The sequence below is a fragment of the Sus scrofa genome, chromosome 17, assembly GCF_000003025.6.
Source record: "Sus scrofa isolate TJ Tabasco breed Duroc chromosome 17, Sscrofa11.1, whole genome shotgun sequence".
NCBI classification, from domain to species: Eukaryota; Metazoa; Chordata; class Mammalia; order Artiodactyla; family Suidae; genus Sus; species Sus scrofa.
The window spans coordinates 37,095,572-37,123,254 of NC_010459.5; the positions used below are offsets into that span (position 1 = coordinate 37,095,572).

At 39.6% G+C, this 27,683-nt stretch overlaps 1 protein-coding gene across 8 annotated transcripts in view; it reads left to right on the forward strand.

The window, feature by feature from the left end:
• CBFA2T2 (CBFA2/RUNX1 translocation partner 2) overlaps positions 1-27,683 on the forward strand; it is a 160,316-nt gene that overhangs the window by 105,497 nt on the left and 27,136 nt on the right. For 6 of the 8 annotated variants that reach the window (XM_021078106.1, XM_021078107.1, XM_021078108.1 and 3 more), the window contains 3 exons: positions 14,120-14,263; positions 18,838-19,079; positions 26,469-26,558. In XM_021078106.1, the coding sequence (XP_020933765.1) occupies positions 14,120-14,263; positions 18,838-19,079; positions 26,469-26,558 (476 nt within the window). The remainder of the gene's footprint in view (positions 1-14,119; positions 14,264-18,837; positions 19,080-26,468; positions 26,559-27,683) is intronic. The other 2 variants (XM_021078110.1, XM_005672845.3) reach the window with 1 other exon arrangement.

Sequence of the window (27,683 nt, forward strand, 5' to 3'; positions counted from 1 at the left end):
ATGATCTCTCTCTCACCAGTTTCCCCATTGCAGCTAGTGATCTTTCTTTTCTTAGAAAATATTTCAAGTGTACAAAATAAGAAAACACAGTGTAACAGTCACTCACAGCAGCTATAGCTCCGATTAGACCCCTAGCCTGGGAATCTCTATATGCTGCAGGTACGGCCCTAGAAAAGACAAAAGAAAAAAAAAAAAAAAGATTTTATATAACTGTATGAGGTTTGTTCCTAGGTGGTTTATAATTTTTGTTGTACATAAATATATTTTTGAAATTACTGTTTATTGTTGATACATAGGAGTATAATTAATTTTTGCAATATTGGACTTTTATCTAGCAACCTTGCTGAACGTGGATGTTAATTCTAATATTGGGTGATAGAGTCTCTTTGTTCTGTATCGAAAGTCATCTGGTGTGTACAAAAAGATAATTTTCTTTCCAATCCTTATGCCCATTAGCATTGGTTAACTGTCCTGCTGTAGTGGCTTGACTTTTGAGAAAATGTTGAATAAAAGCATTGATACTGGGCATCCTTTATCTTTCAGAGTTGAAAGGCAATGCTTATAATATTTCACCACTGAGTATATGGGGTTTTAGAAGAGATCCTTTATTAAGTTAAGGAATTGATCTTCTGTTTCTAGTTTTATTAAAATTCATGGGTGTAAATTTATTTATTTATTTTTTTTAAAGACCGCACCTGTGGCATATGGAGGTTCCAAGGCTAGGGGTCAAACTGGAGCTGTAGCTGCTGGTCTATACCACAGCCACAGCAATGCAGGATCCGAGCCATGTCTGCAACCTATACCACAGTTCACAGTAATGCCAGATCCTTAACCCACTGAGCAAGGCCAGGGATAGAACCTTCGTCCTCATGGATGCTAGTCAGATTTCGTTTCTGCTGAGCTGCGACAGGAACTCCAGAAATTGGGTTTTACTGAATGCTTTTCTGTAATTATAAAGTTAATTTTAAGGTGATTTTTTAAAAATCTGATAAGGAAGTTCCCTGGTGGCTCATTAGGGATCTGGTGTTGTCACTGCTATGGCTCTGGTTACTGCTGTGGTGCAAGATTGATTCCTGGCCTGGGAACGTCCACATGCTGCCATGGGCATGGCCATAAAAATTAAGAAATCAAAAATCTGTTAATATAGTGAATGTGCCCTTTTGTAGCCAGTTTCTTTCCATCAGCCCCAGGCACTTACCTGCTTTTTATCACTAATACTGTTTTGTCTAAAGTTGTATGTAAAATAATACAGTAAGTAGTTCCATTGTGTGTCTGGCATCTTTCACTTAATGCTTTTGGTATTCATCCATGTATTGAATGAATCTCATATCAGTAGTGTTTTCTATTTTGTTGATGTTATGATTTTGGCTTCTTTGATGACTAGTATGTCTAAAATCTTTTTTATATCCTTATCAGCCGTTTGTATATATATCTTCTTTTGGGAATTGTGCCTTTAAATCTTTTTGCATATTCTTAAAGTTGGGTTGTTTCTTATCAAGTTGTTAGAGTTAATTATATATTCTGGGTTATCTCTGTGTCTGGTGTCAGAGGAACTGGTAGAAGATAGAGACAAAGAGATGACTAAGGAGGAAATAAGCATAATCATGAAGGAAGTAATCCTTCACAGGTGTGCTGGTCATCTTTGGTATTCTTCTTTTAGCTCTGTCTGATTTTTGGAAGAACATCAGATAACTAGCATCCTTTTTGCAGTTCCTCAGCTCTGACTTCATGTTGTTAGTGTTCTGTCTTTAAATAGTGCTATCTTTAATTTTTTATTTTTTTATATGTGATTTGCCTTGGAGGTCAGTATGTAAAACTCTCTTTATATCCAGTCTTAAGAAAATAAAAATGTTATTAAGATGAACCACTTCAGTGGATGTGGTTTTTTTAAAGACTGGGTTTTGGAGGGGTGGGGGGGTGTTGGTGTTGTGCCTGTGGCATACAGAAGTTCCCAGGCCAGTTATCAAACCCATGCCATAGCAGCAGTTCAAGCACAGCAGTGACTCTAGCCATAGCAGTGATAACATTGGATTCATAACTCTCTAAGCTACCAGGGAACTCCTAAAAAAAAAAGGCTTTATAGGCATAGAAATAAGAAGTAAACTAAGAATTAGACATTTGGGGAGTTGTCTCTGTGGTGGTACCAGTTCAGTCCCTGGCCCAAAAACATCCATGTGCCTATGGAACCGAAAAAGGAAGAAAAAAAATTAGACATGCATTTTTCAAGTTTTTAAATCAACTGTAGCAGTGGTCAGGAAGCTATGGCCTACTGCCTGTTTTTGCAAACAAAGTTTTACTGCAACACAGCCATTCCTTTGTGTATTGTCTACTGTACCAGCACAGCAGAATTGAATAGTTGTGGCAGAGACCATATGGCCCAAAATGCAAAAAATATTATGTTACCCTTGGCAGAAAAAGTTTTTTGATCCCTAAGCTATAGGAATGTATTAGATAATTAATTTTCCAATGTATTTATGAATGGAATGGAACAATTTGTTTTTTCAATTTCTGTTGTAAGTGTTTTTTGTTTTAATTGGGCTCTGTCTTCAAGGTCCCTTGTAAAATATTTTCTGGTAATTTCTTTACTTGATGCTTATGCTTCAGTTTTTGTTGAATAATAAGTTATCTGTCATTGTAAACAGTTATTCCTGGCTATCTCTGCGTATGAAGTCTACACGTTGTTAGAAAATTGGATGTGTTGTCAGGTTTGTGGCAGAGCTTTAAGGAGGAGAAGTGCTCATCCTTAAGCATGTACTAATGTACATACATAATCAGTGTAGCCGGCCTTATAAGCCTATAAGTGCAGTAGTAATTTTGATGTTCTTTTCTCTGTCTTTAGCAGATTTAAATTGTCAGTTTTGGAAATACTTCTCATCTGACTTACACATTTAGTATACTTAACTATGCTTGGCAGTGCTAAAGAGAAATTGTGGTCAAGAAAATCTTTTTCCTGATTTTTCCCTTGGTCTAATCCTAACTTTAGGGACACTATTCAGATTATATCCTTCATGCTTTTGTCCTTATGTGCTGCCTTTAAAACTCCTGTAGCCTTCCCAATAAGCTGCTTCATGATCTGTTAGACTTCCCTGGCCTTCATTAGTAAGTAATGCTTCTACTTCTTTATTTTCCTAGTTTCTTTCTTTCTTTCTTTCTTTTTTTTTTAAGGCCGCATCTGCAGTATATGGAAGTTCCCAGGCTAGGGGTTGCATCAGAGCTGCAGCTGTGACCCGTGCTGCATCCCAAACACTGAATCCTTAACCCACTGTTCAAAGCCAGGGATGAAACCCGCATTTTCATGGATACCAGTTGGGCTCGTTACTGCTGAGCCACGACAGGAACTCCTATTTTCTTAGTATTTTATACACATTTAAATATATCTGAGGAGTTCCTGTTGTGGCGCAGTGGGTTAAGGATCCAGTGTTGTCTCTTGTGGCAGCTTGGATTGCTGCTGAAGCACAGGTTCAATCCCTGACCCAGCACAGTGGGTTAAGTATCCAGTGTTGCGGCACCTGTGGCATAGGTTGCATCTGCAGCTCAAATTTGATCCTTGCCCTGAAAAAAATATGTCTTTCTCATAACTCAGGACCCTGTCTTTTTTATCTCTTTCCCAAATCCTGGCAAATACAGGACGGTCAGTAGAATGAGATTTAGAGAGCCTCAAAATTCAGCTACAAATGTTTGGAAACAATCCAGTTTTTTATCAGTAGGGAATTGTTTAAATTGTGATACATCCTCACAATGAAATGTCATGCATTTGTTTTTAAAAATTATGGAATTAAGCATTTTAGGACATACTGTAAAATTATAAAAGAAAGAACCAAAGAAAGTATAGTTTATTTGTGGTTATAGATCAGTTGCTTATTGGTCTATTGTTATAACAAACTATTAAGCTTTTTTTTTTTTTTTTTTTTTTTTTGCTTATGAATCCATGAATCAGGAAGTTCTGCTCTTGGTTGTTCTCACTCATTCATTTGTCTGCAAGCAGCTAACTACAGGTCACACTCATGAGGCTAGGCTCTCACATGTTTGAGGATCAGTTGGCCTTAGCTGGTATAACTCATCTCTGCTCCATGTGGTCTTATCCTCCAGCAGACTGGTCTGATTTGCTTGCATGGCAGGGTCAGGTTTCAAAGACACTGGCACTCTGTCACTTAAATCACATTATAGTAGCCAAAGCAAGTCAGAGTTCAGGAATAGAGGAATAGATCCCATTTTCTGACACATGGCAAAAGGCATGGCTACAGAAGTGCCATTTGGGGGGATACTCTGTCTAATTATGCTGCCTTTGTATATCTGTGAAGCTTTTGATTTCTCCTTCAGATCTGAATGAGAGCCGTGCTGGGTAAAGTAATCTTGGTCAGAGGTTTTTTCCTCTCATCCCATTAAGTATATCTTGCCACTCTCTTCTGGCCTGCAGAGTTTCTGCTGAAAAATCTGCCAATAACCTTCTTGAGGTTCTCTTGTATGTTATTTATTTCTTTTCCCTAGCTGCTTCAGTATTTTCTCTTTGTCTTTAATTTTGGTCAGTTTGATTAAGATGTGTCTCAGGGTTTTCCTCCTTGGGTTTATTTTATATGGCACTCGTCATGCTTCCTGTATTTGAGTGAGTGGTTTCTTTCACATGTTAGGGAAGTTTTCAGCTGTTATCTCTTCAAATATTTTTTCTGTCCCTTTCTCTCTCTCTTCACCTTCTGGCACCCCTATAATATGGATGTTGGTGTGTTTACCATTGTCCCAGTGTTCTCTGATATTGTCTTCAATTCTTTTCAATCTTTTTTCTCTTTTCTGTTCTACATCAGTGATTTCCACTAGTCTGTCATCCACCTTGCTTATTTGTTCTTCTGCCTCCCGTATTCTGCTGTTCATTGCTTCTAATGATTTTTTTTATTTCAGTTACTGTATTTTGCATCTCTGCTTAAGTTTTAAATCTTCTATTTCTTTGCTCAGTGTTAACTGCAAATTATTAATCTTTGCCTCCAGTTTATTTCCAGTGTCTTGCATCATCTTCAGCATCATCAGTCTAAAGTCTTTTTCCTGGAAGCTGATAATCTCCAGATCACTTAGCTGGTGTTTTTTGTTTTTGCGGGGGGGTGGTTCTTGCTCCTTTATCTGAGTTCTATTTCTCTGCCTTTTCATTTTTATAGGTTTTTGGTGTGGTGTCCTTTTTGTAGAAAATAGAGTTGTAGCCTCTCTTATTTCTGATGTCTGCCCCCCTTGTGGCTGAAGTTGGTACCGGGGCTTGCTATAGGCTTCCTGATAGGAGCAACTGGTGCCTGCTCACTGATAGACAGGGCTGATTCCTATCCCTCTGGTGGGTGGGGCTTTGTCACTGGGTGAGATTGAAGGGGGCTGTGTATCTGGGGGGGGTCTTTAGGCAGCCTGTTTACTGATGGGTGGGGCTGTGATCCCACCTGGATTATTGTTTGGCCTGGGGCCTCTCAGCACTCATGGGAGGGGCCAGATTTTCCCAAAATGGCCACCTCTAGAGAATATATGCTGATGAATATTCTTGAGAGCTTTGCCTCCAATGCCATTCCCTCATATCGAGCCACAGTCACTGCCTGTTTTCCCAGGAGCTCCTCCAAGAGCCGCAGTCAGGTCCTACCCAGATTCCTATGGAGCCTCTGCTTTGCCCTGGGACCCAGTGCACATGAAAGCCTGTGTGCACCTTTTAAGAATGGGGTCTCTGGAGTTTCTGTTGTGGTGCAGGGGTTAACAAATCCGACTAGGAACCATGCAGTTGCGGGTTCGATCCCTGACCTTGCTCAGTGGGTTGGGGATCTGGCGTTGCCGTGAGCTCTGGTGTAGGTTGCAGACGCAGCTTGGATCTCGCGTTGCTGTGGCTGTGGCATAGGCCGGCAGCTACAGCTCTGATTCGACCCCTAGCCTGGGAAACTCCATATGCTGCGGGAGCAGACCAAGAAATGGCAAAAAAAGACAAAAAAAAAAAAGAAAAGAAAAGAATGGGGTCTCTGTTTCCCCCAGCCCCATGGAGCTCAGGTGCACATTGGCCTTCAATGCCAGATTCTCCAGGGGCCCTTTCTCCCAATGCCAAATTCCCAGGCGTGGGGACCTGATGTGGAACTCAGAACTCTCAGTCCTGTAGGTGAGTCTCTGTGGTACAATAACTTTCCAGTCTGTGGTCTTCCCACCCGGCAGGTATGGGGTTGCTTATATCGAATAATTGCCACTCCTACCTCTTGATGTGGCCTCTCTTTGTCTTCTGGAGTAGGGTATCTTTTTGAAAGTTTCCATTCCATTTGGTTGAAGGTTGTTCAGCATTTGGTTGTAATTTTGTTGTTTTTATGAGAGAAGGTGAGCTCCAGTCCTTCTATTCCGCCATCTTAATCCTGTCTCCCTATGCTGCCTTTGTATAAATGGGGATGGAATAAGTATTTTTGTGTTTGCTCTTTTGTACAGAGAAAGAATGGATGGATACATAAGAAACATTAAAATGGTTACCTATGGAGTTCCCATCGTGGCGCAGTGGTTAACGAATCCGACTAGGAACCATGAGGTTGCGGGTTCGGTCCCTGCCCTTGCTCAGTGGGTTAACGATCCGGCGTTGCCGTGAGCTGTGGTGTAGGTTGCAGACGTGGCTCGGATCCCGCGTTGCTGTGGCTCTGGCGTAGGCCGGTGGCTACAGCTCCGATTAGACCCCTAGCCTGGGAACCTCCATATGCCGCGGGAGCGGCCCAAGAAATAGCAACAACAACAACAACAACAAAAGACAAAAGACAAAAAAAAAAAAAAATGGTTACCTATGAGGTAGGGAATGTAGGACAGGAACAGGGAGTTTTTATTTTTATGTCATACTGATTTTTGAACTTTATAAATGTATCCTTATACACAAAAAAAAGTAAGCTGCCTACTTTTGCCTCTGCCCCACCTTCCCCAAGATAGTTATCTTTAAACTATCACAATTGTTTCTTAGTTAGGAGTCTGATTTGTTTTATTTTATTTTTATTTTATTTATTTATTGCTTTTTAGGGCTGTACCCATAGCATATGGAGGTTCCCAGGCTAGGGGTCAAATTGGAGCTACAGCTGCCAGCCTGTGCAGAAACACAGGATCCAAGCTGCATCTGTGACCTATACCACAGCTCACGGCAACACCAGATCCTTAACCCACTGAGCGAGGCCAGGAATGGAACTTGTAATCTCATTAGTCAGGTTCATTTTGGCTGTGCCATGACAAGAACTCTCTGGTTATTTTAAATATTTAGATATATATACACACATGCATTTACAAAATCAGTGATGCTTTAGCACTTACCACAACGTAAAGCCAAACAACTTGAGCTAAAGAGGGACAAACATGGAAAAATGTGTCTGGATAATGATTTTACCTCTCCATAGTGCAACATGCTAAGGATGTTATAAAAATAGAAAACTTTGAAAGAGAGAACAAAGCAATAAACAGTTCTCTGTGCAAGAGTAGTACAATTTATTCCCCACATAGGAATTTGAAAAATCAAACATGAAACTAAAAAGTAGAATTATTCTGTAGCTTTAAGAGAAAGTAGTATTTGGAGTTCCTGCTGTGACCCAGTGGGTTAAGGATCCGGCATTGCCATAGCTGTGGTGCAGGTCACAGATGGCTCAGATTCTATCCCTGGCCCAGAAACTTCCATATGCTGAAGGTGCCGCCAGAAAAGGAAAAAAAGAAAGACAGAGAAAGAAAGTAACTAAACACAAACATAAACGTCCTGGGTAAGTGCTACTTGAGAAGAATCCTGTATGGTAAATTGTCCACAAATGAGGGCATTTACAAATCATTATGAACTGCTTTTTCTTTATAGCTAAAAAAAAATTACTTTGAGAAGTTCCTGTCGTGGCTCATCAGTAATGAACCCAGCTAGTATCCATGAGGATGCAAGTTCAATCCCTGGCTTTGCTCAGTGGGTTAAGGATCCTGTGTTGCCATGAGCTGTGGCATAGGTCGCAGATGTGGTTCAGACCTTGTGTTGCTGTGGCTATGGTGTAGGCTGGCAGCTGCAGCTCCAATTTGACCCATGGCCTGGGAACTTCCACATGCCTCAGGTGTGGCCCTAAAAAGACCAAAAAAAAAAAAAAATACTTTGAGGTTGACAAAGGAATGATAAATAGAAGATGTATAAATATGAGAGAAGAAAAATATAATTATGTGATGGAAAGGGTTACCCATAAACACCTGGAAAGAAGGACAATTCCCAGGGCTGCAAAAGGGAAAGAGATTTAGGTGAAAGATGGTGATCTTGATGGGAAGGATGCTGTGACTATGGTGTTTTTTATCTGTCTCTGGGGGTAACACAACACAGGGTTACTGGGAGGGGAACAATAATACATGTAATAATGGCTGGTATGACATAGTGAACTCTCTTATTTACTTGAATCAGATTAACAATCTACTAGAGTTAATCATTTTTTCTGGCCATTGAGATATTTATCTATGATGAACTCTGGGTAATGGAATATATGGTTGAGTGCTCCTGATTACCACCTCTGAGGAAAATAAGCTAAATTGAGATCTTTTAGATGTATAGTGCAGAAATACTGATCATTCCAAACAGGTTGACTGTAGAAGCCATTTCTATTTGCTTCTTTAAAATAACCAAAGCAGGAGTTCCCATCGTGGCACAGTGGAAACAAATCCAACTAGGAACCATGAGGTTGTAGGTTCGATTTGTGGCCTTGCTCAGTGGATTAAGGATCTGGCCTTGCCGTGAGCCGTGGTATAGGTTGCAGACACGGCTCGGATCTGGCTTTGCTGTGGCTGTGGTATAGGCCAGCAGCTGTAGCTCTGATTGGACCCCTAGCCTGGGAACTTCCATTTGTTGCAGGTGCGACCCTAAAAAGCAAAAAAATAAAATAACCAAAGCACAAACTGATAGAGTGACTATATTATCAACTATTTTGAACTTTAGAGTCTGTGTTTAGACTAAGTTTGAAATTTTCTCTTTTTTTGGCCATGCCTATGGCATGTGGAAGTTCCTGGCCCAGGGATCAAACCTCAGCTACAGCAGTAACACTAGATCCTTAACCACTAGGCCCCCAGGAAGCTCCAGTGTGAGCCTTTATGATAAAATTAAGGATTATTTTAATTTTTTAGGACACATTATATCTCTGATGTTTGAGCAGTGGTGTTTATCGGCTCAAGTCACACTTAAGAAAAAATAATTCTTTTTTAAATTTATTTTTTATGAGAGTATAGTTGATTTACAATGTTATGCCAATTTCTGCTGTACAACAAAGTGACCCAGTCATGCATACACACACACACACACACACACACACATTCCTTTTTTTTATGACAGCATATGGAAGATCCCAGGCCAAGGATTGAATCCGAGCTGCACCTGCAACAATGCCAGGCTGAGGATTGAACCTGAGGCCCTGCAGCAGTCCCAGCCTCTGCAATCAGATTCTTAACCCGCTATGCCACAGCAGGAATTCCTACATTCCTTTTCTTTTATTATCCTTTATCATGGTCTATCCCAAGAGATTGGATATAGTTCCCTTTGCTATACAATAGGACCTCATTACTTATTACGGATAGTTCTTAATGTAATAGTTTGCCTCTACTAACCCCAAACTTTCAGGCAATCCTATTCTCTCCCCTCTCACCCTTGGTAACCACAAGTCTGTTATCTATGTCTACGAGTCTGTGTCTCATAGACAGATTCATTTGTGCTGTATTTTAGATTCCACATATAAGTGATATCATATGGTATTTGTCTTTCTCTTTGACTTACTTCACTTAGTATGAGAGTCTCTGGTTGTATTCATATTGCTGCAAATGGCATTATTTAGTTCTCTTTTATGGGTATATATGCCCATGAGTGGGATTACTGGATCATATGGTAGTTATATATTGAGTTTTCTGAGGAACCTCCATACTGGTTTCCATAGTGGTTGTACCAGTTTACATTCCCACCAACAGTGTAGGAGGCTTCCCTTAAGAAAAAATAATTTCTTCTTGAAGTTTTTCTAAGATTCTATGGAATTGAGCCAAAAATATGTTGGTTCTTTCAAGGGATCCAGCTAGATGTTTTATAAAATATCAGTTTTATAAAAATTCAGAAACAAAATCACTCTAAAAGTGATGAATAAAGGCATGCATTGGCCACCAAGCAGAGGATTAAAATGTCTGCCTCGGTATCCACCAACTGAGCAACTGCTGAATTTGTCAGGTTATTAACCAGGATAGGGCTCTCACACCTTGAAGTGCAGTCATGCCACCCAGCTTCCAACAAAAATACATCTGACATTGTACTTGGTACTTTTGCAACTGTTCTTTCGTAGATCATTCCACCAATATCTCTGAAGTCATGTGAATTGCTGATAGTACACCCATTTTCTATGGAGAACAGATGTTAATATTAACTTGGATATAGACAATTAAGTGGTAAAATCAGGACTTGACACTAGTCTTCATGTTTTCGTATCATCATTATTGTTTATTGAGTACCTTCTTTATACCTAATAATTGGGCATTATTTCTAATTTTAGTGTACATGCTACCAAAGCGAGCACTAACCATTACTTCTAAGCCCTCCATCTTTCCTGCCAGATATGTCTTACTATCTCTCATTTTATACATGTTGAAAATGAGGCCTGGAAAGGTGAAATGATTTGATAAAATTCATGTAGGTCATTAGAATAAGGATTCACAGAGTTCTGGTCGAGACTTAGCAGAAGTGAATCTGACTAGCATCCATGAAGACACAGGTTTGATCCCTGGCCTCTCTCAGTGGGTTAAGGATCTGGCATTGCCATGAGCTGTGGTGTAGGTCGCAGATGTAGCTCAAATCTGGCATTGCTGTGGCTGTGGCCTAGGCCCGCAGCTAAACCTCTGAATCGACCCCTAAGCTGAAAACCTCCATATGCCACGGGTGCGGCCCTAAAGTGACCAAAAAAAAAAAAAAGTCTGAAAAAAAATAAAAGAATAAGGATTCACACCAATCCTCTCAATCTCTGTATCTATACTTTTCCTTTTAGATAACATTTTTGCCTGAAACATGAAGAATGATACTAGTTTTGTAGATTTGTAGAACATGAATAAGAGATGGGCAGTTTTAATGTGTAAACTATATTCTGTGAAGTATGGGTTTTGCCTAGTATCTAAATTTTCATTTGGTGTGTGATTCAGTGTTCTGTGTTTGGGCTGCTCTCAGTTTTTCATTCTGTCAAGTGCTGAATGCTAAAACACATCTCATTGCTAAGCCCTCCTCAGGCCTTTGGCGCCCTTGCTGTAAAGGCAGGTGGTCTGAAGAAAGGCTCCCTCTAGGTTGTTATACACTATACACAACACATAACAGTGCGAGACAACTGTCAGTTCCTTCCCCCCTTTCTTCCCCCACCCTCCAGAAAGCTGGGCCCCAGATGGAAGAGCTGGAAACATGTCAACTGTTCTCTGAAGGGCATTGAGAAAACACTGTCAAGTAGAAAAAGGCAAAGCAATAGCTATTTAATCTGCTAATCAGACTGGACAACCATCAATTTTACAAAGAAAATATCCTGGACAGAAAGGTGGGAAGGGCTGGCAGAGTGTTGCCCACATGGCTCTCATAGAGCCACACATTTTTGTCGGGGACTTATAACTTTGGGGACGTTGCTCCCTAATTGACTCTCTGTATTCACTATATCTTTCCAAAACGTGGCTACTCTAAACTAAAGCTTAAAAATAATATTTGGGCAGAGTTCCCTGTTGGTTTATCAAGTTAAGGATCCAGTGTTGTCACTTCTGTGGCTCCGGTTGCTGCTATGGCGAGGGTTTGATATCTGGCCCTGCAACTTGCACATGCCACTGGTGTAGCCAATAATAATAATAATAATAGTAATTATATTTGGGGATATTTTCCTAATTAGAAGGTGCCCTTGAATGTTCAAAGATGTGCTTTGTTGCCAGTGTCACGAATATGTTTATATTAAATTGTGTTTATAACTATGATCACAGTGAAAGAAAACTTTGATTTAATATTCTTATTTGAACCTTTGTCTCTATTTCTTATACTTTAAATCAAATTTAGCAGTTATTGGAGAATAAATACCTGGTACTTTAGTGACAAGCTTGGAATTACTGAGAGGAACATAGTTCAGTTTAAAGGTGATTGTGCTGTACAGCAGAAATTGACAAACATTGTAAATTAACTATGCTGTAATAAAAAAAATTCTTTAAAAAGGGTGATTATAATAACTCTGGCCCTATTATTAACCAAGTAGGTAACAAATTCCTTTTAATGGAGAAAAATACTTCTTTTTTTTTTTTCTTTTTAGGGCCGCAGCTGTGGCATATGCAAGTTTCCAGGCTAGGGGTCAAGTTGGAGCTACAGAGCCAGCCTGTGCCAGAGCCATAGCAATGCCAGATCCGAGCTGCGTCTGCGACGTACACTACAGCTCACGGCAATGTCAGATCCTTAACCCACTGAGCAAGACCAGGGGTTGAACCCACGTCCTCATGGATCCTAGTTGGGTTTATTGCCGCTGAGCCATAGCAGGAGCTCCAAAATAAATTCTTGAAGATATTAAAACATTACTCTTCATTATCAAGTCTTAGTCATATTAGCTTATACCTAGTTCTAACATCATTAAGTTTAATCTATCTAATATGACTTTCTGGAATTTGTTCCTATCTAGTGTTATCAAGTAGCTGCTTATTATGAATTGTCCCTGTAGATGAAGTAGCCTGTGCTTAGTTTAGGGTCAGCTCTCTTTTTCTTCTTTTTGGTTACTGTATATCATAAATGACATGCCTGTTATCGGAAATGTTTATCCCACTTTTCTCTTTACTTGGTATAGTTGATACATATAAACATTTATTTCATCATCATTTGTAGTAATTCAATTTATATACAACTGATTATGATTCTTTTTCCATGCCATGCAGTTGGTGTTTACTGGTCTGGACAGTCCCACATTAGCTTTTTTTCCCCCTACTAATTTTTTTTTTTCTTCTTTTTAGGGCCACACCTGCAGCATATGGAAGTCCCAGGCTAGGGGTTGATTCAGAGCTGCAGCTGCTGGCCTACCCCACAGCCACAGCAATGCCAGATCTGAGATAAGCTAAATTTATGACTTGGTTTCTTCCTTTTCAGCCACTATCTTTGCTGTTAACTCTCATGTCACATCACCACTTGATGTTGCTTGCCTTGTCTTAGTTTCCTTGAATTGTCATAACAAAGTCCGGCAAACTGGGTAGCTTAAGTCAACACTATTCTCTCACAGTTCAGGAGGCCAAATGTCCAAAACCAAGGTATCAATCAGCAGAGTTGATGAATTCCTGAATCTTCTAGATTCAGAAGAAGAATCTATTCTATACCTGTCTTCTAGCTTCAGGTGGGTTCTGACAAGCCTTAGCCTTCCTTGGCTTATAGATGGTACCATTCCAGTCACTGCCTCCATTGTCACGTCGTGTTCTCTCTGTGGGCCTGTGTCTCTCTTCCATCTGTGTATGTGTCTGTCTTTTCTCCTCTTCTTATAAGAACATCATTCATATTGAATTTAGAAACTACCTTGATAATCCAGGCTGATCTCCTCTTCTCAAGATCCTTAACCTAATTACATCTTCAAGGACCCTTTTTCCAAATAAGGAAACATTCACAGTTTTGTCCATAGAGATGTAGACCTCTATTTTGAGGACCACCATTTTATTTCGTCTTTCTTTTTTTTAATTTTTTTGTATTATAATTGATTTTTAATGGGGGGGCACCATTTAGCCTGTTACGTTAATCATCTTCTTAACTTCTCAGTCCTCTAGGTAAATATGTTGGTATTTTATTTTATTTTATTTATTTATTTATTTATTTTTGTCTTTTTTTGGTCTTTTCTAGGGCCGCACCCGCAGCATATGGAGGTTCCCAGGCTAGGGGTCTAATTGGAGCTGTAGCTGCCAGCCTACACACAGCCACAGCAACACAGGATCCAAGCCATGTCTGCGACCTACACCACAGCTCATGGCAACGCTGGATCCTCAACCCACTGAGCGAGGCCAGGGATCAAACCCGCAACCTCATGGTTCCTAGTTGGATTCGTTAACCACTGAGCCACAATGGGAACTCAGATATGTTGGTATTTTAAATTGTCACCGTTTTCATTACCTTACAGAAAATTGTGACTTTCTTTCCTTTTGTTCTCCACAGTTGGTGCTGACAAAAGAGTGCCAGCAATGCCTGGATCACCTGTGGAAGTGAAGATTCAGTCAAGATCCTCACCTCCCACCATGCCGCCTCTCCCACCAATAAATCCTGGAGGACCTAGGCCAGTGTCATTCACTCCCACAGCATGTGAGACCTCTTAATACTTGGGTTTGTGCTTCAGAGTGACATTTAGATCTAAGTGAATACCATTCAGCCTTCTACATACACTATTCAGCATTCTCAAAATGACTGTTAAGATAGATGTTTATATACATATATACATTCACACACACACACGTCTCGTTTCTTTTATAAGTTGCTTTCTCCCTCTGAGAATACTGTGTAGCTAATTTAGGTATTTGGAAATTTGGTAGTCTAAATAGTTTGTTTTCATATTCTTTGGCTTTGTAGGTAGCTATTTTAATTTCTTTGGCTCTAAAGTAATGAATTTAAATTATTGATTTATATGGTTCAAAACAAGTTTCCTAAAATTATTGAACTATTTCTAAAAGTGTTCTAGGACTGTCATGGTTAGGCTTTTTAGAAAAGAAAATATTATCTTATTAGTTTACTAGGGTTGCTATAACAAAATACCAAAGACTGTGTGGCTTAAACAACAGAAATTTATTTTTTGACAGTTCTGGAAGTTAGAAGTTCAAGATCAAGGTGTCAGCAGGTTTCATTTTTTCTGAGGCTTCTCTGCTTGTCTTGCAGATAGCTGCCTTCTTGCTCTGTTGTCTCACGGCCTTTGCTTTATGCATGTGCATCCTTGATGCATCTTCCTCTTCTTATAAGTACAGCAGTCATATTGGATTAGGACTTAGACATATGACCTCACTTAACCGTTAAGGGCCCTATCTCTAAATAGAGTCACATTCCAAGGTACTGGGGGTCAGAACTTCAACATAGGAGTTTTGGCGGAGAGATACAACTTAGTCCAAAACAGTTATATTAGACAATAAATATGTAATACATTGTTCAACCTTCCTAGTCACAAGGAAATGCAAACTAAAACCCACTGTAATACCATATATACCCACAAGGATGTTCATAGTGAGAAGGAATAATCAAGTTTTTGTGAGTTTGTCTGGAGCAACTTGAACACTCATACATTGTTTATGAGAAGTTTTTGGTAGTACTAAAGCTGAATTTCCCCAAACCCTGTAATTCAGCAAATTTAGTCCTAAAACCTCAATTTAAAACCTAGACACCAGGAGTTCCCATTGTGGTTCAGCAGAAATGAACCTGACTAGTATCCATGAGGATGCAGGTTCAATCCCTGGCCTCCCTCAGTGTGTTGAGGATCTGGCGTTGCTGTGAGCTGTGGTGTAGGCCGGCAGCTGTGTCTCCGATTTGACCCCTAGCTTGGGAACCTCCATATGCCACAGGTATGGCCTTAAAAAAAAAAAAAAAAGAAAAGAAAAAAGATACAAAACCTAGACACAAGTATATAAATAGGTAGATACTGATTTTAATTTGAGTTCTTCTGTCTTTCCATGCCCATGCTATCCCAAGTTCAAGTTGTCTCTCTTACAGATATTTGCCTAATAAAATAGAAGACACTTGCTCTTTGTGATGTGCCCACTAAGTGTCAAAGCACTGTGCTAGTTGTGTTTTCTCATTTAAATGCCATTTTACAAGTTTACACATTATCTTTGCTCATTTACATTTTTTGTGTTTATTGGTTTAAGAAGCAGGAGAAGAGAGTTTAAGAGATACAACTTTAATGGAAGGTTTAATTATTATTGTCCCAAAACCTTTGAAATTCAGTAACTGGCAACCATAACAGTTTGAGCCAGAGTTTATAAAATGAAATTTTATATCCTTTTTTTCTTAAATTCTGTTTTTTATCTCAAGAGTTATACAGCCTTAGATATAGGTACTATCTTGAAATGAAACAGATTTAAACCCAGGCTGTCATTCACATTTCAAGATTCAGACAGTAGGGCTGTGTGTATGTGTATTCAGCCCTTTTGACCTCCATATTTGACTGCTTAGTGTTGAATATGGTTTATTTCAGAAAATGTGATCATACACTTTCACTGAAGAAACTGTAAAAAGTCCATCTGAACATCACGGTGGCTAAAAGCCCAGTAATATATCATTTTTACAGCTTGCTTCAAAAGAGGGCAGTTCTCCAATGGCAATTGACCTTTCTATGAACACAAAGAAATGGCAGACCATTGCAACTAATTTTCTGTATTGATGAGGTTGAATATTGAGCTTTCCTTTACAGCTTTTCTTTTCCTGGAAGGCACAGAGGAGAAACCACACTTTTTTCTCAGCCTGTTAATATTATGCAGTGAGCCATTCGGCATTGTTTTCCTGAACTTGATCTGTAATAGCTAATGAGCAAAACCAATGTATATATAGAGGTATATATAGTATACACAGTTCATAGTTTGGCTGACTATGATATACACAGATGTGTGTTTATCAAGAAGTGGACAATCTTTCAAGGCAGTGCAAGTACAGAAAGAAATAAGTGTAATTTAATAAGTAAAATAATGAAAGCATAAATGTGGCACAGAGAAAGGTTGTTAAATCTACTAAGAGCAGCAGAGTCCTTCAAAGAATGCTTCTTAATACAGATGGTATGTTTTTAAACTTAGTTTTACTTTCTTAAATTTTCTTTTTCTTTTATTTTTCTTTTGAGGGCTACACCCACAGCATATGGAGGTTCCCAGGCTAGGGGTCAAATTGTAGCTGTAGCCAACAGGCTACACCACGGCCACAGCAACACTAGATGCACTAGGTGCATCCACAACCTATGCCATAGCTTTTGACAACACCAGATTCTTTAGCCCCAACTGGGTGAGGCCAGGGATGGAATCCATATCCTCATGGATACTAGTCAGGTTCTTAACCTGCAGAGCCACAAGGGAAATTTTTACTTTCTTAAATTTTCAAACCTGAATATGATTAAGTGAAAATCTATCGACACTTAGGCATTAGATAATTTTATTTCATTGTTCAGGGAAGAAGGGGATTTTTTACTTAATGCCTCCAAGAACAAAACTCTAGGGTTGTGTTCCAAATTAAAATTGTAAGAAATGAGTATTAAAAGCAGTGGGAAAAGAGTTACCATCATGCCTTGGTGGGTTAAGGACCCAACATTGTCTCTGTGAGGATGCAAGTTCAATCCCTGGCCTTGCTCATTAGGTTGAGAAATGGTGTTTCCCCAAGCGTGACATAGGTTGCAGATGTGGCTCGGATTCAGTGTTGCCATGGCTATGGTGTAGGCCTCAGCTGCAGCTCCAGTTCAACCCCAAGCCTGAAACTTCCATGCACTGTAGGTGGGTGTGGCCATTAAAACAAAACAAAACAAAATAGGAAAATAGGAAAACTGTAGTTAATCACATGTATTATAATTTGAGCAAAAATATAGAATAGAGTAGAAGTGTCCTCTATGGTATCTAAAAAATGCTTTATTGAGTGACCAACAATTTGGTGCTATCAAGGCAAGGAAAAACTGATTTTGATGTGTATAAATATCCTCTAAAGTCAAAGAGATAATATATCTCATTGCAGGAATGGGTCATTAAACCTATAGCCTAGAAAAAACATTTATCAATTAAGACAACTCTGCTTTCTGATTATCTTGTTCAAATGCTATATTCTAATTGACTACTTAGCTTCTTTGGGAACCTGCGGTTAGGAAGAAGATATTACATAAAAGGTGGGCATGAGGGAGTTCCCACTGTGGCACAGCAGAAATGAATCCGACTAGTATCCATGAGGATGCAGGTTCAATCACTGGCCTCACTCAGTGGGTCAGGGATCCGGCATTGCTGTGAGCTGTGGTGTAGTTCGAAGAGGAGGCTTGGATCCTGAGTTGCTGTGGCTGTGGTGCAGGCTGGCAACTGTAGCTCCATTTCGACCCCAGCCGGAAAATTTCCATATGCCTCGGATGCAGCCTTAAAAAGCAAAAAGAAAAAAAAAAAAGGCTCATGAGTGTCCAGTCATTGGAAATAGGTATTCTCCCAGACTCGTGTCATGCAACCCATTGCAGGGAGTCTTAAAAACTACCCACCTTGGAGTTCCCATCATGGCGCAGTGGTTAATGAATCCGACCAGGAGCCATGAGGTTGCGGGTTCGGTCCCTGCCCTTGCTCAGTGGGTTAATGATCTGGCATTGCCGTGAGCTGTGGTGTAGGTTGCAGACGTGGCTCAGATCCCGCATTGCTGTGGCTCTGGCGTAGGCCAGTGGCTACAGCTCCGATTCAACCCCTAGCCTGGGAACCTCCATATGCCTCGGGAGCGGCCCAAGAAATAGCAAAAAGACAAAAAGACAAAAAAAAAAAAAAAACTACCCACCTCAAGAGTTCCCTTGTGGCACCGTGGGTTAAGGATCCACTGTTGACACTGCAGCAGGTTGGATTGCTGCCTTGGCGTAGGTTCAGTCCCTGACCAGGGATCTTGTACGTGATGCAAGCACAGCCAAAAATAAAAAAACCACCCACCTCTGTCCTTGACCTGCACAAGTTAGATATCACTTCTCTTTGTTCTTGTAGCACTTATACTCTTCTAACGCTTTGGTGTTATTCTGTTATTTTTTACCTGACAGTCTGTCTCACTTTAAAGCAATGTTGTTGAAATGGTGTCTGGTATACTCTTAACATGCACTTTACAAAATTCAAATGAAAAAGTGAAGGAGAATGCAAAAGAAGAAATTAACAAAGATCCTTATGTTTTGCACTTAAACTGAGTCTTTCTTTTAGTGAGCAATGGCATCAACCATTCTCCCCCTACCCTAAACGGCGCCCCATCACCACCACAGAGATTCAGCAATGGTCCTGCCTCTTCTACATCATCTGCACTAACAAATCAACAGTTGCCGGCCACTTGTGGTGCTCGGCAGCTCAGCAAGTTGAAACGCTTTCTCACCACTCTGCAACAGTTTGGCAATGACATCTCACCTGAGATTGGGGAGAAGGTGCGGACTCTTGTTCTAGCATTGGTGGTAAGTATAGCATCATTATTGACAGCTCCTTGAATCTGTACCTCAGAACTCAGAACACAGGAGTTCCTGCTGTGATACAGTGGAATTGGCAGCATCTCTGTAGCACCAGGATGCAGGTTCAATACCTGTCCTGGCACAGTGGGTTATAGGATCCAGAGTTGCCACATCTGTGGTATAGGTCGCAACTGCAGCTCAGATCTGATCCCTGGCTCATGCAGAGAAGTTGTACATATTTCTTCTCATTCCTAAGCTTGAAGCAGTGTGGCAAATTGTGCAGCTTAGATTAGTTTAACTTGTATAATATTGTTAAATCATGGATTTCAGTTGTGGATAATGTTTACCAAAGAAGCAAAAACAAAGCTATAATGTTTGCCATATTGTTTCTTATGGTATCAATTTTTGGGGGGGGTTCTTTTTAGGGCCGCCCCCATGGCATATAGAGGGTCCCAGGCTAGGGGTCAAATCGGGAGCTGTAGCTGCCGGCCTACACTGCAGCCACAGCAATGCCAGATCTGAGCCCTGTCTGCGACCTACACCACAGCTTATGGCAATGCCGGATACTTAACCCACTTAGTGAGGCCAGGGATCGAACCTGCATCATGGTGGATACTAGTCAAGTTCGTTTCCGCTGAGCCACGGCAGGAACTCCTTACGATATCAATTTAGTTCCAATAAGAAGCTTTAAATTTGTCTTAAAACTGAATTGCTGCAGGCCCACTGAGGTTCAACTAAGTTAATACGAGGTTTTGTTGCTTAATATATTCAGTGCCTGGTGCATTGTTTCCAAACCACAGAAAAAAAAGAAATGGCTTATTTTTAAGATAATATTTACAAGATTACAAGATTCATAGTCTAAATAAATAATATCAAAGGGATTACATTATTTAGCTCCTCATACAAATATAATTTCTTTAGGATTTATAATGTACACATAATTTTTTTCTGTACTGAGTGGTGAAATCATGGTATAAGGAAGTGATTTTTCTCATATTGACAGCTGAGAGAGGTTTGATCTCAGTGTATATAAGATAAGAGCTACCAGTTATTAATGTTTGTAAATTGAATTCCTCAAGATTTACCTGAACTAAAACACACTGTGCTCCTGCATATTAGCCTCTGTATGCGGTAAAGATGAACCACATTACTAAAATTTTATTTTCAGTTCTCACAGTATAATCTGGATCCTCTGAGACCCTTGTAGGAAGTCCAGGAGGTTAAAAACATTTTCATAATAATTCTAAGATGTTACTTGCCTTTTTATTTGTATTCTCTCATGAGAGTATAGTGGGATTTTCTTCTTTTTTTTAAGTTTTTTTTTCTTATTTTTTTATTACTCAAATGAATTTCTCACATCTGTAGTTGTATAATGATCATAACAATCCAATTTCACAGGATTTCCATCCCACAGCCCAAGCACATCCCCCCACCCCCCATACTGTCTCCTCCAGAGACCGTAAGTTTTTCAATGTCTGTGAGTCAGCATCTGTTCTGCAAAGAAGTTCCATCTGTCCTTTTTTCAGATTCCACATGTCAGTGAAAGCATTTGATGTTGGTGTCTCATTGTATGGCTGACTTCACTTAGCGTGATCATTTCTAGGTCCATCCATGTTGCTAAAAATGCTGGTATTTTGTTCCTTTTGATGGCTGAGTAATATTCCATTGTGTATATGTACCACATCTTCTGGATCCACTCCTCTGTCGATGGACATTTAGGTTGTTTCCATGTCTTGGCTATTGCAAATAGTGCTGCAATGAACATCGGAGTACATGTGTCTTTGCAAGTCGTGGTTTTCTCTGGATAGATGCCGAGGAGGGGGATTGCTGGATCAAATGGTAGTTCTATTTTGAGGTTTTCTGAGGAATCTCCATACTGTTTTCCACAGTGGTTGCACCAGTGTACAATCCCAACAGTGTACTAGGGTTCCTTTTTCGCCACACCCTCTCCAGCACTTATTGTTTGTAGACTTTTGGATGATGGCTATTCTGGCTGGTGTAAGGCGGTACCTCATAGTGGTTTTGATTTGCATTTCTCTAATAATGAGTGATGTTGAACATCTTTTCGTGTGTTTTTTGGCCATCTGTGTGTCTTCTTTGGAGAACTGCTGTGTCTGTTTAGGTCTTCTGCCCATTTTTGGATGGGGTTTTTTGTTTTTTTGGTAGGGAGCTGCAGAAGGTGTTTATAACTTTTGGAGATTAATCCCTTGTCAGTTGATTCACCTGCAAAGATTTTCTCCCATCCTGTGGGTTGTCTTTTCGTGTTGTTTAGGGTTTCCTTTGCTGTGCAGAAACTTTTAAGTTTGATGAGGTCCCATTTGTTTGTTTTTGTTTTTATTGTCAATACTCTTAAGAGGTGGGTCTGAGAAGATGGTGCTGTCGTTTCTGTCAGAGAGTGTTTGGCCTGTGTTTTCCTCTAAGAGTTTCATAGTGTCTGGTCTTATATCTAGGTCGTTAATCCATTTTGAGGTGTTCTTTTGTGTGTGTATGGTGTTAGGGAGTGTTCTAATTTCATTCTTTTCCATGTGGCTGTCCAGCTTTCCCAGCACCACTTACTGAACAAGCTGTCCTTTCTCCATTGTATATCCTTGCCTCCTTTGTCATAGAGTAGTTGGCTGTAGGTGTGTGGGTTTAATTCTGGGCTTTTTGTCCTGTTCTACTGATCTATATGTCTGTCTTTGTGCCAGTACCATGCGGTTTTGATGGTTGTAGCTTTGTAGTATAGTCTGAAGTCCGGGAGCCTGATTCCTCCAGCTCCATTTTTCTTTTTCAGGATGTCTTTGGCTATTCTGGGTCTTTTGTGCTTCCAAGCAAACTTTAAAATATTTTGTGGAAAATGTCCTTGGTAATTTGATAGGGAGTGCATTGAATCTTTAAGTTTTTTTAATTGTTCTTTTTTTGGGGGGGGGCCTCCCTGTGGCACATGGAGCCCCCAGTCCAGGGATCAGATCCAAGCCATAGTTTTGAACCAAGCCACAGCTGCAGCAGCACCAGATCCCCAACCCACTGTGGTGGGCCTGGGATTGAACCCACATCCCAGAGCTCCCAAGACACTGCTGATCCTGTTGCACCACAGTTTGGAGCTCCTATAGTGGAATTTTCTAGAGGCTACGTGACAAAGGATGTTGGAATGGATTAAATGCAGAAGGAGATAGGAGAATCCAGCTATCTTTTATTAAGCTAGATAGCAGAGAGATTTGTACAACTGTAGTATACAGAGCCATTCTCCTTACTATATTTTTAACCATTTTTAAATGAAATATAGTTAATATGCAATGTTATATTAGTTTCAGGTGTACAGTGAAGTGATTCAGTTATATATTTTTATATATATGAAACTAATAAAAAATTTTTAAGTAGATTCTCCTATTATAGCTTATTAAAAGATATTAAACATAGTTCCCTGGGCTATGTAGTGGGTCCTTGTTTATTTTATATATAATAGTGTTTCTTAATCCCAAAATTCCTTATTCACACCCCCATCCACTTTGGTAACTATAAGTTCCTTTTGTCTGTCTGTGAGTCTACTTCTGTTTTGTAAATACGTTCATTTGTGTCATTTTTTTAGATTCCACATATAAGTGATATCATATGATATTTGTCTCTGACTTACTTAATATGACAATCTCTAGGTCCATCCATGTTCACATAAGTGATACTATTTAATTCTTTTTTGTGACTTAGTAATATTCCATTACACACACACACACACACACACACACACGCACACACACACACACACACACACACACACAGAGTTCCCTGTGCTATATAGTGGGTCCTTGTTTATTTTATATATACTATCCATTCATCTGTCAGTGGACATTAGGTTGCTTCCATGTCTTGGCTATTGTAAATAATGCTGCTGTGAACATTGGGGTGCATGCATCTTTTCAAATTATTAAAGTTTTCTCCAGTTATATATGCCCAGGAGTGGGATTGCAGGATCATATAGTAACTATTTTTATTTTTTAAGGCACTTTAATACTGTTCTCCATAGTAACCTCACCAATTTGCATCCCCAACAACAGTGTAGGAGGGTTTCTTTTTCTCCACACCCTCTCCAGCATTTATAATTTATATACTTTTTAATGATGGCCATTCTGGCTGGGGTGAGTGATACCTCAGTGTTGTTTTGATTTGCATGTCTGTAATGATTAGTGATATTGAGCATTTTTTCATGTGCCTATTGGCCATCTGTATATCTTCTTTGGAGAAATGTCTATTTAAATATCCTGCCCTTTTGTGTGTGTGTGTGAGTGTGTGTGTGTGTGTGTTTTGTGTGTGTTTTTGCTGTTTCTTGGGCCGCTGCCATGGCATATGGAGGTTCCCAGGCTAGGGGTTGAACCGGAGCTGCAGCTGCCGGCCTACACCAGAGTCACAGCAACATGGGATCCAAGCCACGTCTGCAACCTACACCACAGCTCACGGCAACACCAGATCCTTAACCTACTGAGCAAGGCCAGGGATCGAACCCGCAACCTCATGGTTCCTAGTCGGATTCGTTAACCACTGAGCCATGACGGGAACTCTTCCTGACTATTTTTTTATTGAACTTTTTTTGTTGTTGTTGTTATTAAGCTGTGTGAGCTATTTGTATATTTTAGAAATTAAGTCCTTGTTGGTAACATCATTTGTAAATATTTTCTCCCAATCCGTAGGTTTTCTTTTCCTTTTGTTTATGGTTTTTTTTTGCTGTGTAAAAACTTTTAACTAGGTCCCATTTGTTTATATTTGTTTTGTTTCCATTACTCTAGGAGATGGATCCAAAAAAAAATAATGCTGCAATTTATGTCAAAGAGTGTTCTACCTATGTTTTCCTCTGGGAGTTTTATACTGTCTGGTCTTACATTTAGGTCTTAAATCCACTTTGAGTTTAGTTTTGGTTTTGGCTTTGGCCAAGCGCATGACATATGGAAGCTCCTAGGCCAGGGATTGAACCCTCATCACAGCAGCGGGTTTATTTTGTGTATAGCATTAGAGAATGTTCTGATTTCATTCTTATGCATGTAGCTGTCCATTTTCCCCAGCACCATTTATTGAAGAGATTGTCTTTTTCTCCATTGTATCTTCTTGCTTCTTTTGTCAGAGATTAATTGATCATAAGTGCATGGGTTTATTTCTGGGCTTTCTATCCTTTCCATTGATCTATGTGCCTGTTTTTGTGCCAGTACCATACCATTTTGATGACCGTAGTACAGTCTGAAATCAGGGAGCGTGATTCCTCCAGCTGTATTCTTTCTCAAGATTGTTTGCAGTCTTTTGTGCTTCCATACAATTTTTTTTTCATAAAAAATTTTTTTTTGGTTCCAGTTCTGTAAAATAGGCCGTTGGTAATTTGATAGGGCTTATATTGAATCTGTAGATTGCCTTGGGTGGAAGTATGGTCATTTAAACAGTATTGATTCTTCCAATCCAAGAGCATGGTATGTCTTTCCATCTGTTTGTGTCATCTTCATTTTCTTTCATCAGTGTCTTAGTTTTAGGGTACAGGTCTTTTGCCTCCTTAGATAATTAATTCCTAGATATTTTATTCTTTTTGATAGTGTTAAATGGGATTGTTTCCTTAATTTCTTTTTCTGCTCTTTCATTGTTAGTATATAGAAATGCAACAGATTTCTGGGTATTAACTTTATATCCAACAACTTTATTGAATTCATTGATGAGCTCTAGTAGTTTCTGGTAGTCTTTAGGATTTTCTGTGTATAGCATCATATACAAACATTGACAGTTTTACTTCTTTTCCAATTTGGAGTCCTTTTATTTCTTTTTCTTCTCTAGTTGTGGTAGCTAGGACTTCCAAAGCTATGTTGAATAAAAGTGGTGAGAGTGGACAGCCTTGTTTTGTTCCTGATCTGAGGAAATGCTTTCAGCTTTCCACCGTTTGAGAATGATATTAGCTGCAAGTTTGTCATATATTATGTTGAGGTATATTCCCTCTTTGCCCACTTTCTGAAGACTTTTTATCATAAATGAATGTTGAATTTTATCAGAAGTTTTTCTACATCTCTTGAGATGATCAAATCTTTTGTTAGTTTATTTGTTTGTTTGTTGTTTTTTAGGGCCTCACCTGCAGCATATAGAAGTTCCCAGGCTAGGGATTGAATTGGAGCTACAGTTGCCAGCCTGCGCCAGAGCCACAGCAATGCCAGATCGAATCTGTGACCTACATCACAGTTCACGGCAACACCAGATCCTTAACCCACTGAGCGGGGGAAAGATCAAACCTGCATCTTCATGGATATTAGTCAGGTTCAGTTCTGCTGGGCCACAGCAGGAACTCCTCATATTGTTGTTATTCTTAGTTTGTTAATATAATTTATCACATTGATTTGCAGATATTGAAAAATGCTTCCATCCTTGGAATAAATCCCAATTGATCATGATGTATAATCCTTTTAATATATTTTGGGAGTCTGTTTTCTAGTATTTTGTTGAGGATTTTTTCATCTATGTTTATCAGTGATATTGGCCTATAATTTTACCTTTTTGTGATAACTGTCTGGTTTTGGTATCAGGGTGATGGTGGCCTCATAGAATGAGTTCATAAGTGTTCCTTCCTCTGCAATTTTTGGAATTGTTTCAGAAGGATGGGTGTTAACTCTTCTCTAATGTTTGATAGAATTCACCTGTGAAGCCATCTGGTCTTCTTTTGTTTATTGGGAGTTTTTAAATTACTGATTCAATTTCAGTACTGATAATTGTCTGTTCACATTTTTTGTTTCTTCCAGTCTCAGTCTTTGAAGGCTGTACCTTTCTAAGAATTTGTCAGTTTCCTCTAGGTCATCCATTGTATTGGTCATCCATTTTATTGGTGTACAGTAGTCTCTTATGATCCTTTATATTTATTTGGTGTTGGTTGTAAACAGACCACTTGAAGGTAGAAGGCTTCTTTTTTCTTTTAACTTCCAATTTAGGAGATTTAGCAAACTGATGTTAGGAGGTAGGCAGAACCAATGAAGAAATGAACTTCTGAAGTAGTGATCTTCTGAGTTGTTAAATTGATATCCTGGACTTACTTGGAATCTGTTCAGCTGGAAACATTGTAAGCTTGGTTACTTGTACCTTAGGTGAGTTGTGATGAACCCTCAGTAAAAGGGACCCAAGTGCCTCTCTTCATGGTAGGAAGGCAGTGTCTGTCCTTTTCTACCCAGACTGCTGAGCATAGAGGAAAATTTTTTAGAATCGAGGTGGTAGAGAAGAAAATTAAGGAGACTGAATTTCATTATGAAAGGAAATAATTTTTAGTTAGTCTTTAAGAGGAATCCGAGTTCATAATAGTGCTCTTGGAATTGTCCTTTTTCTTATAATTTCAAAGGGTTCAGCACTATCAGGTCTGTGGTACAAGGACACTGTCCAATTTTAGAAGTTGAACAATGTTATTTATCTTTTCAGAACTCAACAGTAACAATTGAAGAATTCCATTGCAAGCTCCAAGAGGCTACAAACTTTCCTCTTCGTCCTTTTGTTATTCCCTTCCTCAAGGTAATTTTAATCAGATAACTACTGGATGTAATTTATCTTCAGCATTTCCTCAAGATCTGCTAGTGATCCCTGTTCTGTGATCCAAATCAGAGCAGCTTGCTTTATTTTCATATCTCTATTTTATTTGGGGCTGCTAGAGAAATGTGAGTATAGTTTGCAGAAAAGCCTTATGTTTGATGAGATGAGAGTTGAAAAAGCCTTCAGTTGTGGTTTGTATGCAGACACTGCTAGTGACACACAGAAGGAGCAGGTAGGAGGAATAGGAGTTGAGTGGGCTTGGAGGTATGTGCATGGCATGGAGGTTGGGCTCCTAGCCGAGGAAGTAACTGGACACAGCCTTTTTGGAGGTGGCTAGGAGGTAAAGAAGAGTGTTACGAGAGGAGAATGTCAAAACAAAGGAGAGGCCTTTGCAGTTAGGACTTAGCCTAAGGACAGAAGAGCATGTGGGAAGGCACTATTTGCATCTTTCCTCCCATCAGTTAGTCCAGTTTCTAATTACATCCTCTGGAATTAATGTTCCCTGGCACATAACTTTTGGGGACTGTGTTTAAAATTATTATGCTTACGTGATCAGTGAGGCAGTAACATGCTCTTTTAAAAAATATTTTTGGAGTTCCCGTCGTGGCTCAGTGGTTAATGAACCTGGTTGGTATCCATGTTAACGAACCTGAGTGGTTCAATCCCAGGCCTCACTCAGTAGGTTAAAGATCCAGAGTTGCCATGAGCTATAGTGTAGGTCACAGATGTGGTTCAGATCCCAAGTTGCTGTGGCTGGGGCACAGGTGGGCAGCTGTAGCTCTAATTCGACCCCTAAACCTGGGAACTTCCATATGCTGTGGGTGCAGCCACCAAAAGACAAAAGACAATATTTATATATATATATATATAAAGACAAAAGACTAATATCCATGAAGATGCAGATTCAATCCCTGACCTTGCTCAATGGGTTAAGGATCTGGCATTGCTGCAAGCTGTAGTGTAGGTCAACAGCTGGAGCTCCAATTCGACCCCTAGCCTGGGAACCTCCATGTGCCATAGATGCAGCCCTATTTAAAAAAAAAAAAAAGAAAAAAAAAAAAAAACTCAAACAATTTCATGCTCACAAAATAGTTTCAAATTGTACAA